We start from the raw sequence: 27210 nt of genomic DNA, 5'->3' as shown, positions 1-27210 counted from the left end.
GCCGGTCTGCGCATCTGCGTAGAGAGAGAGATTCTTTTGCGTGAAGTGTCGGACACCTTTTGAACGATCAACATCTGCCAATTAAATGACTGAAGTTGAGTAAATTGTGCTCCATTTTTAACCTCGAAAGATATTCCTAAGATTAAAAAAAAATTGGTGAATTTCACTCTACCGTTTCCGAGTTATGGACGATTGAAAATCATCCTTTTATCTTGTCCCACTTCTTGGTGGTTTGTTTTCTTCAATCTGGCATGTGATTCAGACGTGTTCAGACGTGTTTTATTGATAGAGTGAATTTTGGAGTATTGCGAGATAATTATTGCAAGGTGACTGAAGCTGGCAGGATGCCACAGGGACGAAGAAAAGCTCCTTTCAGTGGGAAAGCTAAGAAGCAGCAGATGCAGGCCAAAAACCATCGAAAACAGGCATTCTTAAGTAACTTTGCAAATTTTATCAGTAAGATATTGGTTAGGGTGATGTTTATATTTATTATGATGATTCGAATGTCACGGGAAAACTGCAGCTTTACGTAGTAAACATAAAATAAAAATAGCATTTTAATTATTTATCGCTGAATTATTCCACACTTTCAAAATTGTTTTGAGTAGCCAAAAAAAAATATCTCGGGGGAGAATAGGAAAACAAAGGATATCTAAATTAAGAAATGGTCAAAAATCCTAATTTCTGGACGTTTCATTATCTATGAAATATTAATGTCTCAACTAGAAATACTACTGCGTGAAACCCTTGAGGCTGAATGTTAAAAAATATATATAATCGTTTAAAAGAGCCCCTAAATCCATTAAGCAAATGATTCTGGTAACAGAACCTCCCCGGAAGCAAGATGACGACGCCGATGATGATTCAGACAGTGGAAAAATTCAAACGATCAACAAACAACCCCGTGACGCAACTGGTCGAAATCGGTACGCCCTACAGTTCTTCCAAGAATCCAAAGAAGAACTCCGGCACCGACAAGAGGCAGCCCGAAAGACTATTCACCCTCTCCCCTTAGACCAGCAGGAAGTTTCATCTAACTACTTTCCCGAGGATGTGGACATGCCAAAACGTCCGCCCTGGGAATTTTCCATGTCTCGAGAGCTCCTAGATATGAGGGAACAGAAATACTTCACAGAATACCTGTGCCATCTCGAGAGTATCAAAGATATCAGTTACTTTGAGCTAAACCTCCAGACGTGGAGGCAGCTCTGGAGGGTTCTGGAAATGTCCGATATTCTTCTGATCATCGTGGACATTAGGTATCCAGTTCTAATGTTCCCACCTTATCTGTACAACTACGTAACCAACGATCTGAAGAAAGACATGATTCTGGTTCTGAATAAGATTGATCTAGCTTCCCCAGCCCTGGTCCTCGCCTGGAGGGAGTACTTCCAGCTGCATTACCCCAAGATTCACATTTTGTTTTTCACGTCCTATCCCAAGTACAATCTTAGAGGTAATCAAGAGGACGGTGAGGGATTGAAGGTGAGGAGACGCAAAGGAAAACTGAGGATGGCAGCAGAAGGAGCCCAAAAAGTTTTCACAACCTGCAAGACCATTGTCGCAGACCAGGTGGATCTGTCGTCCTGGCAGGAGAAGATACAGGAGGAGATGCAGATGGAGTGCGATCTCGAGGACATCGATCACAAGGCGAATACAATTCACCTTACAAAGGAGGACACCAGTTACATTGAGCATGAAAAATACAAGAATGGAGTTCTGACTATTGGGTGTATTGGACCACCTAACGTTGGCAAATCCTCGTTGATGAATGCACTGATGGGGAAGAAGGTTGTAAGTGTGTCCAGGACACCTGGGCATACCAAACACTTTCAGACCATCTATTTGACGAAGACAGTCTGCCTTTGTGATTGTCCTGGGCTCGTGTTTCCCTCTACTGTTCCTAAGCAACTGCAGATCCTGATGGGATCCTTCCCAATTGCTCAGGTCAGGATTGAGATTTATTGCTAGTTGTATTGGGGATTTGTTCAACTTTCTCTTCTGTCTATTTTCAGGTAAGGGAGCCTTACACCACCATCAAGTTCTTGGGAGAAAGATTGGATCTACCTGCATTGCTGAGGATCCAGCATCAGGAAAACGACGACAGCTGGTCGGCTATGGATATCTGTGAGGGATGGGCTGCCAAACGAAATTACAGAACTGCCAGAGCTGCTAGACTGGACACTTACAGGGCCGCTAACTCATTGCTCAGGATGACGTTGGAAGGCAAGATTTGTGTTTTTGTTTACCCAGAAAGGTGGAGTAAGGAGAAGGAGAGATGGGAGCAACATGAGGATGTGAATATGATCAGATGGATCCAGGCGAGTGTGAAAGACGGTGTTAGTGATAACTATGGGGCTGACGGTGGACATGATTCGTATTCTGAGGACGATGAAGACGATAGCGAGAGGAGTGATGAGGGTGACGAAGGTGGTGGAGAAGAAGGGGAAGATGAGGACGATGCTGATGACGATGATAATGGCAAGCAGCGGGAAGGGTTCGTGGTATCAGGAAATATGTTTGGGGCACTTGCCGATGATCAGTAGAGTTTGGGGAGAAGATAGAGGGAATGAATGAGTAAATTAAAAAAAATAGTGATATTATTTTTGGGCTTTCTGAAGAGCCACGCATCTGAATTGCACACATTTGTTGCGAAAACGTTTTTAGGAAGGGTGTGGGAGTTCAGTACACCCCATTTTATTCTGCAGGGAAAATGTTAAGGATGTTCAGGGGTAGTTGTGCAGGTTACAAACATTACCTTCTGAACTTTTGTGATAAATCCAAGAGTTCTCGATTGATAATTATGTCGCATTAACGCATACATTAATTTACACGTACGAAATCATTCAACGAAAATTATATAAACTGTCCAGACTAAAATTAAGTATTAAAATGCTCTTCACTCCACCAAATTCTCTCTGAACAGTTTCCCAAACTCTTTCATCGAAATTTTTCGTTTCAATGATGGTAAAAAAATCTCCAATGACGACGAGGGGTTGAGAAAAAATTTACCGAATCAAGAATCAATTAACTTCATAGAGTGGGCCTTATGATTGTTTATTCTCATTAAATCATTCTTTATATGTCATATGAATGATGGTCCATTTACAAGAAATAGTAAAAAAAAAACATTCTTTTCACTTTTATAATAATTTTACGTAAATTATTTACGTTCATTAGGATTCATGCAGCACGAAGTTGGGCAAGTAGTGCTTCGTTCTTTCGGCACTCAATAGTCAGCTGTCGCACTGCGGCGACGTATTTCCTCTGCTGCTCGACAAGTGCTACTAAGTCTTTATTGAGATTAAAACGCCTCTCTTTTTCTTCTGCGCATTTTTTTTCAACCTGTTGTGATTATCAGTAAGAAAGAGAAATAAATTTTTTCATAAACTTAGCCCTGTGAATACCAAATATTTGATTTTAAAATCTACCAACCTTCTCTTTATTTCGTTTGACTCCAGCAATTATAGCCTCGAATTGTTTAAGAAATTGTTCTTTACCACTTGTAGATGCCATTGCTCTGGAAACATTATGGATATTTCGAGATGATGTTTTAATTTATAAAGAAAAAATAGGATTGAGCATTTTCTAAAATTATAATTTGTAAAACGTGAAAAATTAAATTTTCTAATCAAATATCATTTCTCCCGTTTTACTGTTTCCATTTGTTTACGTCATACTCACTCGTTGTAGTTTTCTAAAATTGAATTCAGAAGTGATAGCTCCTTACTGAGATAAAGCTTCGTATCATCTAAGGTATTATAAAGAGTGTAATATTGTTTAGTCTCTTTATGTTTTGTTGAAACTGCAGGAAGAAAAACAAATTATTTTCGGATGTTTTGCAAATGTAAACATTTCCAATTGTTAGTAATTTGCTTCCAACGAACTAACCTTGATTATAAAGCTCCATGAATCGCCTCTGATACTGTGTCAACTCAGACCGCCCGGGCACGTCATCCAACTGTCTCATCAAGGAGGCAATCGCACGATTTTTCTTAGCTAGTAGCAACCTAGTTTTGCTGACCGACTCCGTCAAAGCGTCGTACTCAGCCACACGATTTTGTTCCTCTTGGGGTTCACAAACTTCTCCACAGTTTTCCACTAGCTTCTGGAGGTAGAGTAAATCAGATTTGCATTGTTCTCTGAACTTGTGCTCTTGGTCTTTGAGGCCTGCATGAACTGCTAGCAATTCCTCCAATTTCAATAGGGTTCTAAACAAATAATGCGATATTAAAAACATTTTCTTTCTTCCAATAAAATCATTTACGAATTTTCACAATCTCACTAGAAAAGGATTTTGTACCGAAAAACATGGGATTCTCAAAAATTCAAAGAATTTCATTAATTATTTATCAGCAATTAGTTAAATAGTATTTTTAATAATACCCTTTGTTCTCCTCTGTTTCCATCTCCTTCATCCTAACAAACGCATCCTCGACACTTTCGCGATTTGCCTGTATTTTCTTCAATTGTTCAGTCTCCTCAGAAATCTTGAGAAGTTGCCCTTCTCTCTCTTTCTTTAGCTTCTTTACCCGATTTTGGAGATTGGACCTTTGTTTCTCGAGAGCTGCTGATACCCTAGACTCACTAGATGCATCCTACAGAAACAAAACGAATCAATCCAGCGAACGAATCAGTATTTTCATATCACAACACTACAGAACATTGAGTCAGGCTAAAAGAGGAACTTTTTCGATCTTGAAAAAATCCTCACCATCTACAGAATTAACAAAAGTTGATTGAAGAGAACGTGAGAAATAAAAAATGTAATCACCCCATCCTCAACAGATAACGATGCATATCTCTCCGAAACTTCAACAATTTCCTGTGCCTGCAGTCCCACAATACTCCCCACAGCACTAGCACTCAGTCTATCCTCTTCCAAATGCACCACCTGGCCTCTAACATTTAGGGAGTCAGCCCCAATTTCATCAGTACTTTGGGAACCTCCATGATCACTTTCTAAGCCCTTAGGGGCTGTTGTAGTGACTGGCAGAATTCCGTACTCCAATAAAGTGCTCTTCACCCTCGCGGTTTCATTTGTCGGTGCGGCAGTTGTTCTTTTAAACCTTCTTCGAGGTTCGTACGCTCTTCTGGCCGATTGAATGTTAACTTCAATACTTTCTTTCGCATCTTCACGTTCTGACTTCCGGCCAGAAAAATGGAGTTTGTCAAACTGATTTATTGCGAATTCTCGAACGAAACCAGCAGTTTCTTTTCTCATTTCTATTGATCTTTTCACGAGCCACTGAAAAATTCAAATACAAAAAATCATAAATAATGACTGAGTAATGAGACTCACGAGGAACTGCTTGAAATTATGCATTGTGAAGGAATAGAATATCTTGTGATGGAGGGAGAATATTTGATTCAATTGCGAGTTGTGAAATAATGAAACTTTCTTGCACATTTACCTGTATAACTGGAAATATGTGAATACAATCTAATCCCTGTATCTGATGGGGTTCTATTCGATGAGGACAATTCATTTTTGGGAGCATTACTACGATTTTTTCAGTCAACGCTCTGGAATCAATTTACCAATAAAATTAACATTCTAGATCACATTCGTTAAAGTTATTTAAATTTCTATCGACCAAGTTCGGTATTTATTTTGAATCTAAAAATATTCCCTGAGGAATAATACCAAATTGAACGTATGAAATCTACAAACGTGTTAATCTTACATTTTTTGTCCAATTGTTAAATTTTCATGAAACAGAAGATTAACATCAACATCGAAATTGCAAGACTCGATGCACCACGTCATTCCTCCAACTACCTGTCATATAGAAGAAAATTTAATTAGTATAAAAAATAATTACTCTGGACATTGACGAAAATAACCTTGTCAAAGTTTGATAATCCCTTGATCCTAGCCCTGAAATATCCAGCAGCCACCAGGAGATCAACAATTTCATTGAACTTGACAGCCTGTTCCTCATCCTCTCGAACATCCGCCTATAGCACCATAAAGTGATTTATAATGAAAAAGACAGTAATCAACAATCAAGGGATTGTCTTCATTTACTGTGTTTTTAACTATCTTTCGTGTTACCTCGACAACGTCGGAGGGTGGAACAGAACTCTTGGATCTCTCTCCGAGCATTCTGAACGTTCAGAATGATCTATCAACAATTTGTCGAGTTGAAATTTAATGGTGTAACATTTTTGAGCGAATTGTGGGTGTTACCGGAGTCTAATCATCGCGATATTTGTCGTCAAGTTTACATCCGCTCTACTTTATCGATAAACCAGCCGTTCAGGATTCCCCTAGTACTAGGGTGCCTACGTTGACGTCATGATCAAATGTTGGTGTTGAGACCGAGGCCGCCAGAATCGACAGTGGCGTCTCTCGCCGCGGGGGTCATCACTAACATTAGTGTGCGTCGATTCTGGTGGATGGGTGAGCTGCCCGAGCATTCACCGGCTCATTAAAAAAATACTGTACGTTGCTAATCAACCATGTACATTAATTAGTTTTTCTATCCACCACCTCCCGCTGGCGAGGTACATTGGGGTGCACACACGCTCTCAGTCGAGTCTACAGCTTCTTGTATGCTATTAGTGTGGTAACTGTTCACCTTTGTGCAGCCGAATGAAGAGGGCGTCTTGTTGTTCAAGGCCACATAATTGCAATTAGATTTTCAGCGTTTGTCAAAGATTACAGGGGAGATTGTTGACGCTTATGGAGCGCCGATGGTGAAGGAAAGGCATTACCACGAAGAAGGTGGCTAACTGGGCTGGGAGGGTTTGGGTGTAGGAGGCCCAGAAGCCGAGAAAAACGTGAGAAACGAAAAAATTGATTTTAGAATATTCCCGGAACCCTAGAAACATCACAAATCGTCTCACGAGTCCGATGTCGTTGACTCGTGCGACGATTAAGAAGAAAACAATTTCCCTACAGGAAAATGCTTGCCACGAAAATGTGAACAGTTGAAGGCGAAGATGAAAACGATCCATAAATCATGTTATCCCGAAACTACGCAGTTCGGGCCTCACTGAACGTAAGTCCCTCTTCAGCTCTTTTTTCTACGTAGCTTTCTCTGGTGGCTTCAGTGTAACATGAGACACTTAGGAACGTAAAATCTTTCCCACATGAATTTTCGTCTAAAGATAAAATGAAAAATGTCTTTCATTTTCCTCCCAAAAATATGAGAGTTTCTTTGTTCTCTTGGCCAGGGTGCCCTGGGCCTTGGTTGATGTGGGGGGTGCAATCTGAACGTCATTCCATTGAGTCCAGCGTTACAAAAAATTAAGAAAATCTTCTGTTTAAAAAAAGGCTTAAAAAACGGTTGAGAGTTAATTGTAAAATAATTTTGTATAATTCGTAAATTGACCCTCTTCATGGCACTACCGGAGAAGCCTTCGGTTATTGTTCACATCGAATGGAGGGAATATTAATAATTTGTAGTAAACAACAACAATTTCTGCAAATGGATTGTTCATTTATTAAATACAATAACATTTTCTTTTCATGTTACAATGAAAAATAAAATAACAGTATGCATTGAATTGAAAAATAAACAGGTACCAAAAACTCGTCACATGGTTTTATCTACAGACATGATGAAAATTTCAAAAGGGAAAATTTACCAAAAATTTAATGATGATTTTTATCGCACGACACTGACGCATGAATATGGCTAATCTACGTGTATCATTTAACCTTGAATTATTGTAATCGAATCGCCAAATCTCGATAAAAACTATCTCAAAAATCTCCAACAATTCATATCATATCACTATTTCCATCTAAAGTTACCGTAAATATTACCAACAATTTTGTCTATACAATCACCGTTAATGACTCATTATTTCTACGAAGCCATCACGTTATTTAATTTCCAAAAATCAAGTGTTCTGCAATGATCCACAAAACATCGGAATATCCAAAAATATGTGCCTGCGTCAAAATCTAATTATCCAAATTCACACAATCGATGACAATAGAAAATCACTCAAAAAATCAGTCTGTCGGTACCGCTCAATACTCATCTCATAATACATCATAAAAAACCCAAAAATATGGTCAACTTGAAAAAAAAAAAATGTCATACTGCTATTATCTATCACTATTCTCTCATTTCATTGAAATTTTGTATCTCTCATATTAGTCTATCCCCCGCATAAGCGAAGAAAATACTGGCGGTTCTAGACGGCGAAACTAATTTACGGAAGAATACAGTTACAAAAAGAAAACATCTCATACGATAAAATTCTAACCTAGAGGCACAGTCCCGAGATTCTGGCCAGACCGGCTATTCACAGACGTCAAAAATCATGTTAATTGATCACTGAATCGCGTTAACTCTCCGATCCCTCGTTTTGGCGTCAACCGAGATATACAGAATATTCACAGAATCCCATCATCTCAGCCGCCATTACCGAGTCGAGAGTCACAAAATGGCGCCGATTCGACAGCAGCTCCTAACAGGAGAGGTAAACTCTCGCTCTGAAAAAAAAATGTTTTTTTTCTTGCACAAGGAAGCTCAGTCGAACTCAGCAGCAGCCTACAGTTCCACCATTAGTCAAGGAGCTCCGGCTCTCGTGTCGTCAACAGAACTAAAACTTAAGTAGAATAACCCCTCCGGTTTGTCATCTAGTACCTAAATATGGCGACACAATTTACTCTACGCTCGTTCATTTGATTGATGTATAAAATAAATAAATCCGAGAGCCGTAGTTGACGTTAGTTACCCATAAATGGCGCATGTGCAAGCCCCGAATTGCCGTATTCGTGGCATCAATGAGAGTTATTGTTTGTGTATTACTTATTGTTGTATGTTGTTTGCGGCGTGCCACGCATTTAACGCGAAATATGCGATCTATTTATTGAGACGCAGACATCACGTCGAGCGTCTCAATTGCTGGTGTCCTGTGTTATTTCGTGAATACTCGTGTATGTACCCGTGACAAAGCCGAGTACACCGAAGAGGATGATGAGAATATTCTTCCACAGTCTCCAGTTGTAGCGACCAAGGCCATCCTCTTGCTCCCAGACAGTTACCAGTTCTATTATGGAGGGGAACATGAGGCCAAGGGTTGACAGGCAGACAGCCCCGACGAGGGAGATGAAGGGACCGAGATTGGGAACAGCAATAGCAATGCCAACGGTGCAGATCACAAGGAAAACCCTGACAATGTACTCAACGTATAGTTTACGAGCACCAAAATGGCACTTGAGATTCTTCCAGATGATTTCCATGGGAACGTAGAATTGAAGTCCATAGGTGAAGAATATGGCAATGGCAATCATTACCTTGACAGATTGACCGAGCTTCTCGTCGACGGGAAGATCCAGGGTGATGGAGGCGTGGGTGCCCTCTCCATATCGAAGATAACCGAAGAAACCGACTGTACTGTAGAGAGTGACAACGCATAACATTCCAATGTTGAGGACGCCGGGACAACCGATGAAGTGAGTTGGAGTCTTCATGTTGTTCTCGAGGGGCATGACCTATTGATCAAACAAATCGAGGGGTCTTTAATATCTTGGTCTTGGTTGGGGGGTTTAATATCTTGGTTATTAAATTTCGTTTCATGAGGAATACTTACAACACCGATTCCCTCCAAAGCGAAGATCGCAGTGCCGAAGAACAATGGCAGTTGTGAGAAACTCGAGAAAGCCGGTACAGTCTTGAACTGCGAGGTATCCCTGAAGATGTAGTAGAAAGTGATGCCCATACCAACGGCTATGAGGGCATTAGCCAGCATTGAAAATGGTGCTAGCCACTTTAAATTTCTCACCAAGCACAAGAGTAACAGTGGTGGCAAAAGCATTGCCATGTATATTCTCACATCCCAGTCCTGATGGGTGTAGTGATTGACCACATCATGAAGATTGTTGGCTACGAACACTATGTAGACACAGCAACAACCGAGAAGATCGATCACTAGGAACGAATTTATTGTCGCCCTGAAACAGAAAGACAATTTATTTAGACAACACCGAAATGACATTGTAATGAGCAATTTTCTACAACTAATGCTCAAGGACAGTTTGACAACTTACTTTGCAAGTCTGGCGTACTTTTGGACCGGTTCAGGCCCAACGAGAAAAGCCGCTTCAGCAACATCAGCAAATCCCAAACTCGGTGTTTGCGTACGTCTGCACAATGCATGAGCACACTTAACAAGTATGTGTACACAGTAAGTGCAGACAGCGCCGATGAAAAATGTGGCAAATAGACCGAAGAATAATCCAGCATTTTTGAATGCCAGTGGCATGGCAAGAATACCAGAGCCCAAGCTACCCTTGAGCAGATGGATGAGGGTGTCAAGATCAGACGTTGGATGGGCCAACTTCCTGTGCTCAAATGGATCGTAAAGGGCTGCTTCCTCGTCATTTGGCCGCTCCACCAGTGGCAGGGTTGAGCCATTCTGAACGGTTATTGGTACTTCATTTTTCTCGCACTTGTATCTGTAATACAGGGCCCATTAGAATGACATTTTGGAAGGCTCAATAAACATCAAAGCACATCATACGTTTAAGAAAAAGACTTGAATTGTTTTTCGATACGTACGTGCTTATGCCTGATAATTTTTGAGCTTTTGCTTCATTATTGTAATTAAATTTTTTAAGTCTTATCAGTGTGTACTTAGGTTTACAATCATGAGTCTCAGGTTGCTCTCGCGCTGCACAATTTTCATGTTCCTTGAAGTTTATTTCAAAGGTACATTATATATTCAAACAGGATTAGGATGGGTTTTCTATCAGATGTATCAATGTCAATAGTGTATTGTGAGTATGTGGAAGCTGATGATCAAGCCGAATGTTGAAGGAGGGGGTAGAATCATTCAACAAGCTGGTGTTATTCCTGTCTATGCGAGATATCAATGTTAACAATTTAAATGAGATGGAATGCCAATCAGCTTGTTGCATAATTTCACTCAATCGCACATGTGTTGTATTATCATTAGTTTTGCCTAAGACCATGATCATCGCCTAACGGTACGTTGAGAGCCGACTATATCATGCAAGAACAAAGGTTCCTGACTCTGGTAGAGTTAGAAGTGGTTGTTACACTCGGATAAAAGAAAGCCCGTTTCCAAATTCGTATCCCCCTCTCCCAAGGTAAATTTACTTTTCGTCGTTTTCAATCGCAAAATCGTACGCTCACTCCATCCAATTGTCCATTCTCTCAGACACTACCCCCTCTTTCTTCGATCTGCCAAGAAAAATTGTAAATGAGTTACAAAAAAAAAAAACCATCACCATTTAACAGTCTCCAACCGAAATTGTTACGCATTGGAAAAATTACCGATCGATTAATTTGCAACCCTGTCATGCCAATAGTGTGTACTCATGAATATTTTGTTATAACGTGTTTCAAGTAACAATTCATAATCTTTTAATCTACCTCAATTAAATTATAAATAAAGAAGTCACAAAAATAAAAAAATAATTTATTTATCAAATATTAATGATATAAACGTAAATGATAGAGAGGTAGTGTAGGTACCCATTGAATTCTCCATAAAGATGTGTGCCGGGTGGCTTCAATAATATTTTTTTTTTCCTAATTTTATCGATTATTCGCCGCCCGAAGAGCTCAAAAAGCCTCGGCCCAGTGTCACGTGACACATCAGTTGCTCAAACACAGCAACACTCGTGTGCGTGTTATTTACTTTTCTATTTTTTTTTTTCGTTTGTTAATATTATTCTTTTTTTTTTCTATAACACACACATGTTTTTTTATCTGCATTTGTGTTTTTGCGGGTGTCTCTCAGCTCTGGCCAACCACCGCACTGCATCAACCGACGCCGCCAGCGCCACCGACGCAGTACGACGACTAACAAGCCGTGTTTACTTATATTTCCACTTAACAACAAAAAAGGGTTACACACGTTAACCATTATAATTCAGTAAAACAACAAATTGTATTTGGTTTTTCTGTTACTAAAAATAAAAATGAGGTGTAATGATATTATTTGTTATCGAAAGATCGTCATGTGAGGGTCTGTTTCTGTCGTAATTTTTTTTTTTTGTTAGAGTTTCTTTTTCTATCGATTGATCTCCGAATCAATGCCCGGGCACTATTAGCACGTCTGGAATCATATAAATGCACATATTATACAGTAAAAACACATTTTTACCATCTAATTTAAATAACAGTTTACAATCTCTGATTTTCCTGGGTGTGACGATAATTTTGAAACAATACCGCATACCGCATGATCACCACTGCATCATGATTCATGGATAGACTTCAATTATTGATGGGAAATTGCCCTGAAGGTCTTCGAGGCGCGCTAGGACTCCACTTGTACACCACTTGGGTCACCATTGTCCCTTCTTCACGAGAAAAAAAAAAACTTTACCCATTCAAGTCTATTTTTAAACCTCGACCATAGACAACTCAAGTCTCGTTTTTTCTTTTTTATTTTCAACACAACCGGGTCATTCTCTCGCCTTTCAATCAACACTCGTTTAAACTTTATTCGACTGACTTTAACGATCGATTGATGGACATTGCGTGTGATGAATTTCTACAATTTGTTTTGATACTCGAAGTTATGAAAAGCTTTTTTAGCAAAGCCATGCGCACCCAATTAATCACGAAAAAAAAAAACAGAAAAATTGAGGCGATTAACTGTCAATTATCTTTGATATTGCAGTCAGTTTGAAGAAAAAAAAGAGGAAGTAGTCGATGACTATTTATCGCAATTATTCCTGGACCATTCATCTGTCGAATTATTTTCTCGGAACGAACATGATGTATCACTCAAAATGCATCAGCAAAACTGAACGATTCTGCCATAAGGTAAACACCGGAAGGAGATATAAATAAATCAGGAGTATCTGGTGTAGCCACAGAAGTGATAAATCTCGAAAAGTGAAGGCTACAATAATCAGATGCAACACCGAAACCTGATCACGTGTAATACACCGCCGCGTTACGCAATCGGTACTTCTTGCACGACCTAGACCACATAAATCGGAGATAGGAGACCTGATTACTGGTGACATTCATCTGTACTCCAGTATTCCAGACTTTATTATTATCGTAATACGATACTTTTGAATTGAATTTCATTGATAAGTTTCCATCAACAGAGAAGTTGGCATCTAAACAAGATGTGTGATAAACGTTACTGCATCTGACACATTCGATGAGTCGGAATCGTGATCGATCTGTGTGAAAGTTCCTTCTTTCAATTGTAACAACGACGAAAAATTTAAAATTATTCCAGATCAACAGATTCGTAATTTTGAATGCTGGAGTGATCTTACAAATTGCAATGTCAACGAGGTTTCACTTGCGCGCCAAATGCTACAAAACGAATCGAAAATAAAATTATTGAAATATCGGATAACGATAAGGATAATTTAATATCGATAATTAATGGGCAGACGCCGTTGTCTGTCGATATAATTATTTAAGAAGTGAAACCTTTCCAGTTCGGGCCTTGCAACGGGTTTGTAGAATAATGATATTTCATATGGAATGAAAAATTCTTGAAAAATTACGCGCGTGTACCGTACTCTCTCAGTCAAAACAATATCAAAAAAAAAATTACGGAATTATTGTCATTATTGTCAAAATTACGGAATAGTAACGCCCTTTTTCAGTGAACTTTTAGGAAAGAATCGAAATTATTCCAGAAAAAGAACGTTCAGTGAAAAAAAGCGTAACTTTCCCGTCATTTTTACTGAATACTATTTTGACTGACAGATTACGAAACGCACCCGTAATTTTCCAAGAATTTTTCCCTCCCTTCATCCGTTTAATAACTTCGAAAAAATCAGCAAACCGTGAATTCATCACACATTCCAATATGAAGCGAAAACCGACAGAAAATAACTATCCAACATTCTTTATAAGTTCATTAACATTACCTACACTAAGAAGTCATCCACATATTTGTTGTGAGAAGCCCTGATAATTTAAAATCCCATTACAACTGTCTAGGGCCTCTGCTATCACCCTGACTACCCTAAACACCTACAAGTTATTCTCGTCGTGGACATTCATTGACAATTCCCTGTTTCTCACCGAGCCCTCAACTACATTTTTTTCCAAAATATCGGCGCGCGCATCGTGACTTTATCATGCCCCTAAATTTGGACCGATTCAATGTCAACGTTATTGTGGGCGTTCACTCACGTCTTCCGCCTACGTGCATCATTCTCTCGGCATACGTAACCGACGATGAGCTAATGTAACAACATGCAGAAAAGTTTATTGCACAGAATACCGCAGTGAAAATTTCAGGAAAGAAGAAAAAAAAAAATGAAATTTCAACAGAAACTTTTCTAGGTGTAAAACAGCGGGTGATTTACTGACGCTCTCGCTAGATGGCACATTCAGGTGAATTTTGAATTCTCAATAAGATGGCGGCGATCAGGCGGTATGCGTGGCAAAATAATAATAAAAAAAAAATATTTATGCTTAGGCAGATGTCTTTTATGGGCAAATGTTCTTTTCAGTAACGAAATGATTGTTTTAATAAAAAGGATCAAATGAATAGATCAAATTGGTATTAAATTTGACACGACGTAATGTAAATATGATAACGAACAAAATGCACATATATGATCCTCGGTTAAACTCACGTTTCGTGCGTAATGTTCCGAGAGGAAATTGTATTGCGAATTGGAACCGAACTGTCATTGGAATATCCTCTATATGTATCAGTGTTGAAAGAGGTTTCTCCCATTGAGTTATAATCCTTATGGTTGTCAGTATGCCTGATCAAAGTAACATTATATTAGGAGCATATCACGCTATAATCAAATAAAAACTACATAATGTACACCAACACCAATGGATATGGTAAAAATAAAAAATAATAATGAATGAATAATCTGATATTGACTCAAAGGTTCACCAAATCCAATCCACTATGCAATTTCCACTCGGTCAAGTACAAAGTGATACATTAAACAAATTGTTTTTAATCAATATGAAGCGATGATCGGTCGTGGCAAGTCATTGTAGAAAATCCCTCCGTCAGATGCCCGACGTTGACCATTGTCTCGTTGTTAACAAATTCTCTACATTATGAATGTTACTAGCATTTCTGCATAAAAAACTTAATCAGTAATTTAACACTTACTTGACAAGAACCATGTCTGAGAGTTCGGTTTTCACGCCGTGCTTCTTAGGGTCGTATTCGGCGATCATTGGACGCATGGGGGTGCGCTGAAATCATTAAAAAAAACAAATTCGTTAATAAAACCACGGAAATACAACAATTCAATAGCCACAAGGGCGTCGAGGTGAATAAGTGAAATGGAGGAAGTGAGACTTGACGGGTGAATTCAATAGTTTAATCGTCAAATGAAATGAAAATTGCTTTGGGGACCGTCAAAGGACAGTTATGCAACCACTTGCGCAGAATAAAGTGGCCACGGTGACCCACAGTGATGGTAGTTGGATCGAGTTTTGTCCATACCCTACTATACCGTCAACGTTATTTTATTTTCTATACCAAGGTATGAACATTATCGGTGAACTACATTGATAAGACGTAGTGCGTATACTAATGATTATTATCAATCCATTCATTTGACAGGCTGACAGTGAGCTTCAACTCGCACACACTGATACTAATGATAATGTTAAATGATTTATCAACCTGTCCTCGACCGTCGTCATCCAGACAGCTGGAAGACAATGAGCTCATCTCCACATCGAAGCCACTGTCCGTATTACCGATTTCACCGAAGGAATACATTTTAATGAACGAAATGAGGAAACTTTATCACCAATAACTCGTAGTTTTTCCAAGAATAACTCAACCACACTTAAGTCATTATGATAGTTATATCCAGTAATTTGAATTTATCCTCATTCCTAGGAAGCTTGTTAAGGGTCATGGAATCGACGTCACAATTTATCACAGAAGAGGGCGTTGATCACGTCTTTATCACGCGGGTAAAATCAACGCGGAACGCTGAGGCCAATCCCGACCCGGATCAATGAGATTTAATTGAACGCATAGCTTGATGAATCTCAATGACTTCCTACACACAATTCAATGTAACACATGTGATAACACTAGTTGGAGATAATGACAGGTTGTGCGTAAGTCCACTTCGATGTTGTAAAGTTTAATACGAGACACGAACAATTGTAAATACACCAGTGCTACCAAATGTTGCATTATTGGAGAACAAACTGGCTGATGTATTCGGACAAGACACTGGTACAAACTCCCAGCTATGATACTTCAGGTTAAATTGCAACTGTCTACACTGGGGCAACGCGGGCGTACAAGTGGCTACTGAACACGATGAGACTGAACAGTATTATGACCACTATCTGTAGTTTGTGTGTTCGAGACGCATAAAGCTAGCTAATGCTTGCCAAAACGTTTGAGAATGTCCCGAGGACGTGGGGCTCTTAATATATACTATTCTAACGCAGACACAAACCCGAATGAGAGCTAACGTCGAGCAAAAATAGGAAGAGCAAACTCTCACGGATATCACGTGAGTACGGAGATGATTTCTGATCTATTGTCTCATGTGGTGGGATCGTCAATGATTGACCACCATCTTTCATCAATGAGTCGGAAATTGGATGATTGTTAGAGCTGATTTGTGGTATATTTCAACCACTTGGTGAGTATGTGAAAAATTTTACACGACAATATCATCTTCTAGATCTTCGGCTTAAATTATCCTGAATGATTATCTATTTTTGTTTATCCCCGAGGCGCCACTAGACACGACAGCCAATAATTTAATGCTGCGGGCCAAAGGAATGGCGGTAGCTCAACAAAGAGTCGTGTTAATCCTACCAATGTACGTCATTATTGTGACGACAATGTTGGGCACATTGTTTTTTATTTATTTTTAGATTTTTCACGGTACACTGATTCATTAGCGCAAGTATGATGCAAGGATATTCATGTTTACCGAATACCGAACTCATCTTGACTATTCAGATTATCATCAATCAACAAATATTTTTGGATCGTACCTGCAATTTTATCATACACTGATTTTCACATCCGGGTGACTATTTTTGGGTGTCAAGAGACATTTTGTCGTTATGCCAGAGTGAAAAGGAATTGTGAAATCATGGGGTTCAGTCAATTTCATATTTATTCTATTACTTCGATGTACATAACTTTTATTTTTTCGTCTGGTTTGGCAACGGTTACGCGGAAATAACTATTGGAATGATCATTAGGGAGGATAAATCGAAAAATATCTCTTGAAAACAGGTTTTTTCAAACGATTGTCAATATACTTTTCGTAGAAAATATTCATAATAGTGTCTGCCTATTGACGGAATGCGAGATAGCTGTACTGCATAGTTCAGAAGATAGTAAGTAATGAAGGTTTATTAGTGCTTGAAAAATATCTACGAAAGCCATTAGAAATTTCGACTCTTCCTTAAGTCCTTTTGAATGATTTCCAAGAATTCCTGAGGATGAACCTTCGAGTGTATCGAGGAAAACAATTCTTAATCCTCGGTCCTAAAGCAGTTCCCTTATATTCACTCACAAGTTGACAATCAACTCGTTATTTTGTTTGTGTTGAGTGAGGTCACAACGATTTCACAGTATTATTGGCAGGAATTGAATTAGCAACGCGTCAAGTTTCATTGGATATGACTAATGCCAGAATACTGTAACAATTGTTATTGATAACAGATGCTTAAGTCAATCTTCTTAAACTCCCTCAGTAATGATTCACTCCGGGAATTATAATCCAACCGTATCCAACTGCAGAAAAAAAAAACTTTCCATTGCCGAGAATAAATGGCTAATCAATATCAATATCACGAGACAACGGAGCGCCATTATTTATAACCAGAACATTTAACATACGCCTGACCTTTAAAGCTACCAGGAATACACTCCTGATCATTTACTCAAGTGCATGAAAATTCACGCATTAACAATGATGTTAATACCAGCTCTAACAACTTCGTCCTGCATCAGTGAGTCTAGTTTCGCAGATCGTGAGACACGTGCAATATGATGATTAGTTTTGGTGATTGATATGATTTCACCAGATAACAATTGTCACAATTGCCACTGCAGACTCTCAATTGCCGGATTTGACTATCGCACCATCACGAACAATTTTAAATTTCTTCAATAACAATTCCAGACTCGAATAATCGGTGACACGTGCGATTCCTTAGGTAGAGAATGAAAAACATCATTGATCACATTGAAGAAAAAAATCAATCTGAATTTCAAACTGTCTGCGCTTGCGGAAATGAATATGACATTAACATGCATTTGCAAATAGACGAGAATAACCGGGGTAAACAGGCGTTTTATTAGAAAAACAAATCTGAAAATTATTACGACGGCCAAAGTACAGAAGGGCAATTGACGCCGTTGGGAGAGGGTCAGCAATAACATATTAACAAATTTTCAACCCGGTAGTACGTCATATCCTCATGATATAGTGATTCAGGAATCAGTGCATAATGACAGGCGTCCCCGAAGTGCTTAATTGTAATTTGTCGAATGGGGCTGAGATCGTCCAACTCCGTTGGCCTTTCAATTCTCTCGTAACTTGATAAGCTCTCGTCTATACACAAATCAATGAAGAGTTGAGAAGTTGAAGATGGAAGTTAAGGTCAAAGCAGTTCAATAATGTTCGGTTGAATGATGTACTTGAGTGATGGAGGATTTTGATCGATCAATCGGTACAGCCGGTTCTTCCACTCATTAAGTGGACTGTTAATCATTGATTTTGCGTCTAGCTGATGAGTCAATATTCACAGACCAATATTACCAATAAATACATGGTTTTCCTCAGGAATTTTCATAATCATTTTGTTTATAAACAATCCACTAACTTGATGTCCAATTTTCATTTTAAAAAAATGTATGAAATTTTCACTAAAAATATGACAATTTCGTTAAAGTGGGGAAATTAATTGTGGAAACCTTGTGAATAAATGTCAAGGAATCCAATTCAATTCTCAATCTCGCTATCGTTTTTTCCCAATAAAACCTGTCAATGATTTTGGCGACTATTTTTAAGACATTTGAACTCTGCATGATTAATCGAGCGTTAAATTATTTTGCCTGAACCCACCGAATATCCAGTTGACTTACTGGGTCACTAACACAATTAATGAATGTCGTGAGTGTGTGGTAACCTTGGTTGACGAGTGAATTCTAGCCGGGCGTCGTAAAAACAAAACGAATGCGACTATTTAGTCCACGTGGTGGACATTTATGCTTGGCCTTCGCTGGGCATATTTCATTATTCCACGGTGCCTATTAAGTCTCATTACAATCTCATCAGTCAGGCCCTTAATCCGAGCGCAAACCATTGCTAATTCTAATACGTTCCGACAATTGAACTGATTACTTGATAGGACAGTCTAATAATCATCAATCCCTAGGACAACGTATTCTTATCGTATTTAAACCTTTTTATTTCTGTACATATACTATCGTTGACAACTGCTTCTCAGTGCTGATAGCCGGGGCCGAGCGGCGATTCATAATTGAATGGAATGTTGCGTGAACAAATTTACGGAGATGATAAGAACTTCAATTTAAATATCCACAACGATAAGAAAAATGTGGTTGTGATAATGTGAAAGTCGGTATTGATTAGGAGATATCTAATACAGCGAGTGGCGAAATTTACCAGATCATTTGAATGTTATTTAATTGAAGTTTGATTGACTTATTCCCTGGGTGATTAGTTGACGATTGGGTCAACTGAGTTTTTTTTGCAATTGCTGGTATTTTTACTAATTTATTAGTAAATCATCACTTGGGAGAATGGCCCACTGAGAAAGTTACCAGAATTTATTTATAAATTAGGGGGAACGACCATTGTTACTCGGTAATGAACTCTGTAATGAATGAATGTGAATGATTGTTAGACAGATAAAAAAAACCGATTTTCGAAAATTTTTCAAACCGGAGAAACTGTCTGAGGGAAAGGAAACATCGGATGGAATCCAGGCAACATTTTATTTCATTCACATATTTGTTTTTCCTGTGAAGCTAATATTCGTTAAATCTCGGTGATTTCATCAAGTTTTCGCTCCAAATGACACTTCAATAGAAGATTATATCGTTAAATTGCCTTGACATTTTTGTTATCATTTTTAAACGTTCCTCTGAGTTATACTAATGGAAGATGATGACTATTTAATCACAATTTCATTAGAACTGTCATCTGGTAATGACCAAACCTCAAGCTAGATGCTATTGTTTTCATTTATCATGCCTCATCGTCGAATATCAAATAATTTTCGGGAGTTTACAAGGCGATCCATCGTATGACGATACTATAAATAGCCTTCAGCAATACCATCAATAAATGAATGTCGAATCATTTACAATCCACAGTATATAAGTTACAAAGTTCAACCTCGCGTCAATTGCCTCAATTCCTAATATGTATAATAATAATGTGTCGACAAAAATGGAACGTTCAGCCGGTACAAACTGCCAATCATTCCTAATAAAATCACCAAAGTCTAATGGTCAATTGGAGTATCAAATCAATTGTCTGTTGATCGTCGTTAACATTGAAATGAATTTAAACATTTGAATTCAATGGCGCTACGCACTCATCGAATACTCGGTTCTTTCCGTGAATTAGGGAGTGCTGTTTGGGTGACGCATTACTAACTGACTGATTCATTCATTAGTTAATCTAGATCGGATTTATATTTTCTCTGATAAGGCTTCGCAGATGGTGTCAGATGAATTAGCTCCACACGGAGAGAAAAGTTATTCAAAAATTATGTGTCTGTTTCGTCATCTGCCAGTCGAAACAATATTCGGTCAAAATTACGGAACCGTTTTACGCACTTTTTCAGTGAACTTTCAGGAAAAAATATAAAATGTTCAGTAAAAAAATGTGTAACTCCGTGTTCCGTAATTTTTACTGAATGCTATTTTGACTGGTAGATTATGGAAGAGGAACGTAATTTTTCAAGAATTTTTCTCTCTCTGCGTTACAGCATAATTTCGTTACTTTTCGTATTTAATAAACCGTTGCGTGACGTGAAAATTGTCACTGTACGTCATTTTCATTCGGAGTTATTTTTAGCGGAATAACAATTGTAGGTCTATTCATCACGGGTGCTATTTGCTGTATCATCCCGTTAATTTCATGCAAATTACAGATTAAACATTCCTTGGCCAAAGTTACAGTGGCAGTTGTTTTATAGGTCAGAATAGGTAATTGTTTCATATTTAAATGTTTTACGCGAATGATCTTTATCAGTGATCTCATTGGACAGATGACAAAGTTAGCTGCCAAAGTAAATAGATAATGATATCACATTAGTGAGTGAAAGACAAAACAACCTATCACGCTTTCAAATTAATTTTTTGAATGTGAGGTAATTCATGTCAAATGAGTCAGTCGCTGACCCTCATTCTCTTGCATATGGTCTCACATTTATTTTGACGTTTGTGGGGTTCGAAAGCTATCGCTCAATATTTTTCAAAAATTTTTTCGGTTGTCCACTGCAGGCTCATGATTTTTTTCTTCTTCTTTTTCGTTTAATATCAATAACACGGGTTCTGTTCAGCCAATTTTTATTTCTGACGTGTCACATTTTTCCGTGGTCAACCACGTATGACGCATCTTTAATTATTCTATTTGAGTCAGTTCTTGCGTATAGAAATAGTCTTGAGTTTATTTTATGAACGAGTACTTTATCAGCTGCGTTAAATATATGCATGTTCACGGGTCTGACGGAACATACCAGACGAGTGCTTCGAGAAAAAAAAATTAATCAACTGGAATGGGTTTAAAGATATGTAGAAAACCAAATTTCGAAGGATTCGTAGATTGAAATATTTTAGAATTGATAATTCAGGTGCATAACCAAAACCATACATTTGTTTTTCAAATTTAATTTTCATAATCGGGCATTTAAAAATCTCTAAAACTCAACCGCAAGATGTAATCAATTTCTTATTCAGCGGAACAACTATCGATATATTTGAAGTTTTGACGATTATGAGGGAGCATTAAAATGCCCGCAAATGACCTCATTTATCGCCTACGAACATTAATTTTCCCTGTGAGATATTTTATGGGAGACCACCGATCGAAATTTTTTCATTAAGTAATAAATCACTGAATATTACCCAAACTTCGATTACCCACACTCGAAGGACAATGGCCAATTCCAACGGTTGCGAATAAAAAAAATTACCATAAAAATGTTAATTGTCAATTTATAAACCTCATGAAATTTTGTCACATTGAAATACACTCGGTAAAATGAGGTCTTGCCCCTGCGGTTGAATTCCGCATTGGTGTGATGCAGTTGAATCAGCACCAATCCAGCTGTCATTATAAACATTCTCTGGGAATTCCACATCAAGGATGACGAAATGCCAAAAAATAATTTTCCAAATTAGTCAAGAGACATCCCATTAACAGTCATTACTTGATTCTAAATCAAAGCGGATTAATCTCTAAGGAGCGATGATCGACATAAATGTACTTCAAGTTATAAAACTATTGAAAATTTCGATGGGAAAATTTATTCAAAATTCGAGTGAACAGAAATCTTTTGCCTCTTTATGCCATAACAAAATGACATATATTCAAATTTCTCTCGTGATTTCGACAGGTGAATCCATACGTTAATTCCGACAATAAAAATTACTCGAAACTTCATTTGTACCATAAAATGTTGGCACACAGCTCGAGACTGATCACTGCCATTGCTTTCTCTATCCAGGAAACTTTTTCATCGCTCCCTGGTGAATAAAAATGAGTCAGACAACGTTCATGTGCACGTTCTCACAAGCGCCATCTGTTATATAAATCGAGCATCGAGTGAGGAAAAATTCAAACTAGAATTGAGGAAAGAAAATGTGAAAAGGGCGTGTGATTGCCACACGTTGAGTCGAAGACATTGTCCGAGTAATTTGGAGGAAAAAATAATGAGAGATACCGCAAAAATGCGGTGAAATATCCGAGCGACCCTTTCCCCTGGCTTAACAAGGGGGGAAAGGCGACCCGGTGGCGCTGAGTACAGCCAAATGGTTAGAACGGAGACAGAAATAGGTGGAAGAAAGAAAGAGCTCAGGTGGAAATTTCCATGACGTAGTCAGGCGACCGGCGCTCTCGGCCAACCACGTGTCAAATGTCAGTTTCAGGTAAAATCAGGGGATCCGAGTAGCGTATGCAACTCGAGTGGTAAAATAAATAGTAAAAACTATTTCACATTAACTTCAACTTATTCCGGGGAATATTGTGGTGGGGTAATAATTGCATGGAGAATAGGGAAATAATATTCACCGCGACATGGCCCTGAGCTGATTGTGACCGACCTTCCGGCGGTGGAAACGTCAACGAGGAAACATGAAAATTTTCCTCATTAAACAGTAGACGAAATATTTTTAGTCAGCACAATATATTCACTAAAGTTGTGGTGGAGTTGTTTTACAATCACATAATATTTCTATGTACTTTTCCATTGAATCATCAGTTAAATTTTTCAATTCCTCAAATTTTCTACTAATTCGACATATGTCGGTTTGCCGCTACATTGTTGAGTTTCCTACTGTAATCATTACTTTTCTTGTGTCAGCTCCCTTCACTATCTTAACAAGCCGATTATTGACTTGATAAAATAGCTTCAGAGATAAAGAGTAATAATTATTAAGGAAAACTCATGTAGAGAGGGCTCCGTTTCCCCTGAAGTATTTTTCAATAGTAATTCTGGAAAAATCATTATTCATCATTATTCGCGGTCGAGTAAAAAAAATGCAAAAAAATTATCATCGCGCTATAACATTTTAATGGTTGAGGAGCTAATGGGATCGACCGTTACAATGGCTGTCATTGAATAACTCCATCATTTCCATTTTGAGTTGAAGAAAATCTATTTTGTCTCGCTCCCTAGATACATAGGAAATACTTTTTCATTTGGAAATTCAAATACTGAGGTGCAGTGGGTGGTTCATTTCATAACTTCGAATAAATCTAGCGACTTTTTTCAGTAGTAAACATGGAAAAACTCTGTCTTTCTAGAATATGAAACTCATGTACAACGATTACCGCGTTATCAGTGTCTGTAAACTCATGAGGTGAAGATTCATGAGCCGTTACACATCAATGACAATCTCCCCCTCAGTTACTGAACACTCCGATAAGGATTATGAAGGCGTGTCAGTGGAATTCAGAGGTACACGCAATCTCTAGTACTGATCTCCCAGGAGATTATCACCTCAGATCAATAAGACCGTGGATCATTCATAACTGACTGAACAAAGAAATAAAATCAATAATCGAGAGATTCGCCACCACCATCCTGCGATCCAAATGTCTGGATAAGTCTCTTTAATTGGGCGGGTAATAAATTAATTTTTTTTAGAAAATCCTGACGATAATTCTAACGTTAATGGAAGCGAAATTTAATGGGCAGACTCATTATTTTAGTTCATTATAACTCCGATATACGTTGAGATAGAAATCTTAATTTCATGTAGCTCGAAAAGAAGGATCCGAATACACGGAGCGAAAAATTCTTTAAAAATGACGTGCCTGTTCCGTATCTCCCAGTCAAAACAATATTCGATCGAATTACGGAACAGTTACACTTTTTTTCACTGAACGTTCCATATTTTTTTTGGAATATTTTGGACTTTTTCCTGAAAATTCACTGAACAAGTGCATAACTGACCCGTAATTTTTACCGAATACTCTTTTGACCGCACGGAAAGTAATTTTGGATCAAAAATTAGCCCTTTAGAGAGCGAAACGTGGGGCAAAATGACACTCAACCACTTATTGAGTCGAGTTTTGTTGGAAAAATTAGGCTTGAGAGACTAATTTTGGTGATAAAACAACCCTTCGCCCTCGTTTCGCCCCCTGGACGTCTAATTTTTATCTAAAATTTCTTGTCGCGTGACAGATTATGGAATAGGCACATAATTTTTAAAGAATTTTTCCCTCCGCGTACCCTGAACTACCCCTTAAACAACGAATTCTCGTAAGAATGGAAAGCAACAGTGCAATATTAATTAAATTGCCCACCACTGTCCATCATTATTGATTTACCCTCGCGGTGCTGTGTGTCGTTGAACCCTCGCTGTATACCTCTGATACAATTACAGGGATCCATAGCCTACCCTCGCCCTCCGCCAACCTCCATCCGACATTGCCCCAACAAAATTCAACCTATTCCCTGTTCTATAACTCCTGAACTACCTTCAATAGCGCGAACCCTCACCACCAATCGCAGTGCATTTCTCTCTTCCTTTTTCCCAAAAAAAAACGTCCTCCCCTGCTCCCCAACGATCCTGATCCCCTTAAAGGACTACAGCATATCGTTAAAAGAAAAACTGCGCCATCAAGTGCTCAAGGAGCCCTTCGGGTACCCGAAGACACGCGAAAATAAAAAGGATAAAGGAATATTGAATAACGAAAAGGTAGTGAGACGGCCAGCTCCTGGAGCAAGTTAGGACATGTCTGACAACGAAAATGCTGCGCGCGCAAACTTATCGGGGAATCCAATACTGGGAATTGCGATGGAAGAAAGTCGAAAGGCTTTCGATTGATTGATGCGATATAAATCAACGAAAAAATAAATAGCTGCATTAGTAATATCGAACTGCCTGAATAGAAAAATTTTTATCTGATCAATATTTTCCCGGAACCTGAAGTTTTCCGGAAAATCTACTTGTTAAACCCACAAAATTCTTCGAAAGATTTTCCAAAGATAATATTTGATTAGAAATATATTGAAACAAGGGCTTTTTAAAAATGTTCTGTTCTCCGTAATTATCATTTTTTATTTTTTAATATCTTCATTGACTGAAGAATGCGATGATCGAGTCGATAACGAAGTTGTATCGAAAAAAAAAATCAACAAGTGTCGGTCATTGATTTATTACTATTTTGAGGAATAAAAAAAAATACTTCAAATTGAAACCTAAATTCTGAACTAAATTTTGGGTAAACGGTGGCCTTCGGAGGTTTTTTTATCGTGAAAAATGTCCATGAAAGGCGTGTATAATGCAAACATTGCTTTTTATTCTGTTAGCATTGACGCAGAATGAACAGGACAAAATTACAAAAAATCCGAGAACTAATGAGTCAATGAGGATACAATACACAACAGGGAATGTATGATCCAATTGAAGACAGCGATTGCGTCAGGGCGAGAAAATTTTTCCACACGACATTATCAAAAGCACTGGAATACCTGAGTGAACGAAAATATTGCTGAACAAACGCATAAGATTTGAACCACTGCTATTCGCGCATACGAGCCGCGCATGCGCCAATGCAATATTTTCAAATGATAAATATTAATACCGAATTAACGGCGAAATTATTATGCGCCCAATCTACTTAAAATTACTGACTGCGCATGTGCCTTTGCACGACATATTTTCAAACTATCCGCTACGAGCGAAATAAAATTTCAAAAATAATCCCCGTCCCGTTGACCGAATTCTGCACCCGAATTTAACCCTTGCGCATGCGCTTCCACATTTTCAAATATTTCCCTGAGCCTCGACTTATCGTTCACACGCAATTCATGTTTTCTTTATTACCCCTCCAATCCCGGACTTCTAACGAATAGATATGAGAATTTTCCCGACTCTATTGACACGACGATACATTGTGATGACGTGGGCATACGAAACAGATAATAAAATAGATTTAAATGATAAATACAACTCACCTTGAAATCACCCCCGTGAATCGGCGTTGCATCGCTCGACATTTTGTGCGACATATTCCGTGATGAGGGAACCAATCTCCAATAATTATTATCAGTGATATCCCCTTCTATGAATGAAAATTATTCTCCCTCACTTGGACACCAGGCAATATCTTCCCAGAGGATTGAGCAATTGATGTGAGCCAACCACATACAATTAAAATCAATCAAAAATCGCGCTGACACACTCCCGGGTGAATGCGCGTTGTATAAATAACTCGCTACAATTATATCCACAATATCTACAATATATTTATAGATATATTTAACATATATAATAAATATGTCTCCTCGTCTCTCTATCCATCAATAAAAAAGAAGAAAAATCAACTTCTCTGTTTGTCTTTCTCTTTTTCGTTTCTACACTGTTGTCAATTATTTAAAATGACTTTGTTTTTTTTTTCTTTTTCGTCTTTGATTCCTCGTTAAGATAATTTGAAAAATAAAATAAAAAAAATAACAACAAATGCCACGTTTCTGCTTGTCCAAGCCAATGCTATCTCCGTGAAGTTGTTCTCGTTCCGATTGTCGGAAAGACTCAACGAGGAAT

General features: G+C 38.3%; 3 protein-coding genes across 9 annotated transcripts; 1 reads left to right on the top strand and 2 right to left on the bottom strand.

Moving 5' to 3' along the window:
• Positions 1 to 33: 33 nt before the first annotated feature.
• LOC135165144 (guanine nucleotide-binding protein-like 1) lies at positions 34 to 11804 on the top strand. Of its 3 annotated transcripts, XR_010299430.1 has the most exons (4): positions 34 to 456; positions 827 to 1947; positions 2016 to 6786; positions 6908 to 11804. XR_010299430.1 is itself a non-coding variant. In XM_064126150.1 (3 exons), the coding sequence occupies exons 1-3, from the start codon at positions 345 to 347 to the stop codon at positions 2544 to 2546; spliced, it is 1764 nt and encodes a 587-aa protein (XP_063982220.1). In that variant the 5' UTR covers positions 34 to 344; the 3' UTR covers positions 2547 to 11804. The 3 variants fall into 3 exon arrangements, 2 of the variants coding, with proteins under 2 accessions (XP_063982220.1, XP_063982221.1); XM_064126150.1 differs by having other exon boundaries at positions 2016 to 11804; XM_064126151.1 differs by having other exon boundaries at positions 37 to 435; positions 2016 to 11804.
• Positions 3042 to 6199, bottom strand: LOC135165146 (coiled-coil domain-containing protein 93). Its single transcript, XM_064126153.1, has 10 exons — positions 6059 to 6199; positions 5848 to 5961; positions 5688 to 5782; positions 5415 to 5526; positions 4775 to 5248; positions 4387 to 4598; positions 3892 to 4211; positions 3685 to 3805; positions 3436 to 3520; positions 3042 to 3345 (listed from the first exon to the last, which is right to left on the bottom strand). The coding sequence occupies exons 1-10, from the start codon at positions 6107 to 6109 to the stop codon at positions 3184 to 3186; spliced, it is 1746 nt and encodes a 581-aa protein (XP_063982223.1). The 5' UTR covers positions 6110 to 6199; the 3' UTR covers positions 3042 to 3183.
• On the bottom strand, positions 8038 to 27210 carry LOC135165147 (uncharacterized protein). 5 transcript variants are annotated; one of them, XM_064126157.1, is made up of 7 exons: positions 26992 to 27210; positions 26622 to 26902; positions 15064 to 15149; positions 14561 to 14695; positions 10016 to 10423; positions 9559 to 9919; positions 8038 to 9460 (listed from the first exon to the last, which is right to left on the bottom strand). In XM_064126157.1, exons 2-7 carry the CDS (start codon positions 26673 to 26675, stop codon positions 8864 to 8866), a joined length of 1641 nt encoding a protein of 546 aa, XP_063982227.1. In that variant the 5' UTR covers positions 26676 to 26902; positions 26992 to 27210; the 3' UTR covers positions 8038 to 8863. The 5 variants fall into 5 exon arrangements, with proteins under 5 accessions (XP_063982227.1, XP_063982226.1, XP_063982224.1 ...); XM_064126156.1 differs by having other exon boundaries at positions 26622 to 27210; XM_064126154.1 differs by lacking the exons at positions 26622 to 26902; positions 26992 to 27210 and adding an exon at positions 15586 to 15993.

This window comes from Diachasmimorpha longicaudata, chromosome 8, assembly GCF_034640455.1.
Source record: "Diachasmimorpha longicaudata isolate KC_UGA_2023 chromosome 8, iyDiaLong2, whole genome shotgun sequence".
NCBI classification, from domain to species: Eukaryota; Metazoa; Arthropoda; class Insecta; order Hymenoptera; family Braconidae; genus Diachasmimorpha; species Diachasmimorpha longicaudata.
Note: the sequence above shows the minus strand (reverse complement) of the source record. Positions and strands in the feature narration are given on the sequence as shown.

Coding starts and splice junctions, on each gene's coding strand:
- LOC135165147 (XM_064126154.1), bottom strand. CDS start 15,684: ATGTATTCCTTCGGTGAAATCGGTAATACGGACAGTGGCTTCGATGTG. Junction 15,150..15,585: donor ATGACGACGGTCGAGGACAG/GTTGATAAATCA, acceptor TAATGATTTCAG/CGCACCCCCATGCGTCCAAT. Junction 9,461..9,558: donor CTTTGGAGGGAATCGGTGTT/GTAAGTATTCCT, acceptor TTTGATCAATAG/GTCATGCCCCTCGAGAACAA.
- LOC135165144 (XM_064126150.1), top strand. CDS start 345: ATGCCACAGGGACGAAGAAAAGCTCCTTTCAGTGGGAAAGCTAAGAAG. Junction 457..826: donor TAACTTTGCAAATTTTATCA/GTAAGATATTGG, acceptor TTCTGGTAACAG/AACCTCCCCGGAAGCAAGAT. Junction 1,948..2,015: donor GATCCTTCCCAATTGCTCAG/GTCAGGATTGAG, acceptor GTCTATTTTCAG/GTAAGGGAGCCTTACACCAC.
- LOC135165146 (XM_064126153.1), bottom strand. CDS start 6,109: ATGCTCGGAGAGAGATCCAAGAGTTCTGTTCCACCCTCCGACGTTGTC. Junction 5,783..5,847: donor GATTATCAAACTTTGACAAG/GTTATTTTCGTC, acceptor TCTATATGACAG/GTAGTTGGAGGAATGACGTG. Junction 4,212..4,386: donor GAAACAGAGGAGAACAAAGG/GTATTATTAAAA, acceptor TTATTTGTTTAG/AACCCTATTGAAATTGGAGG.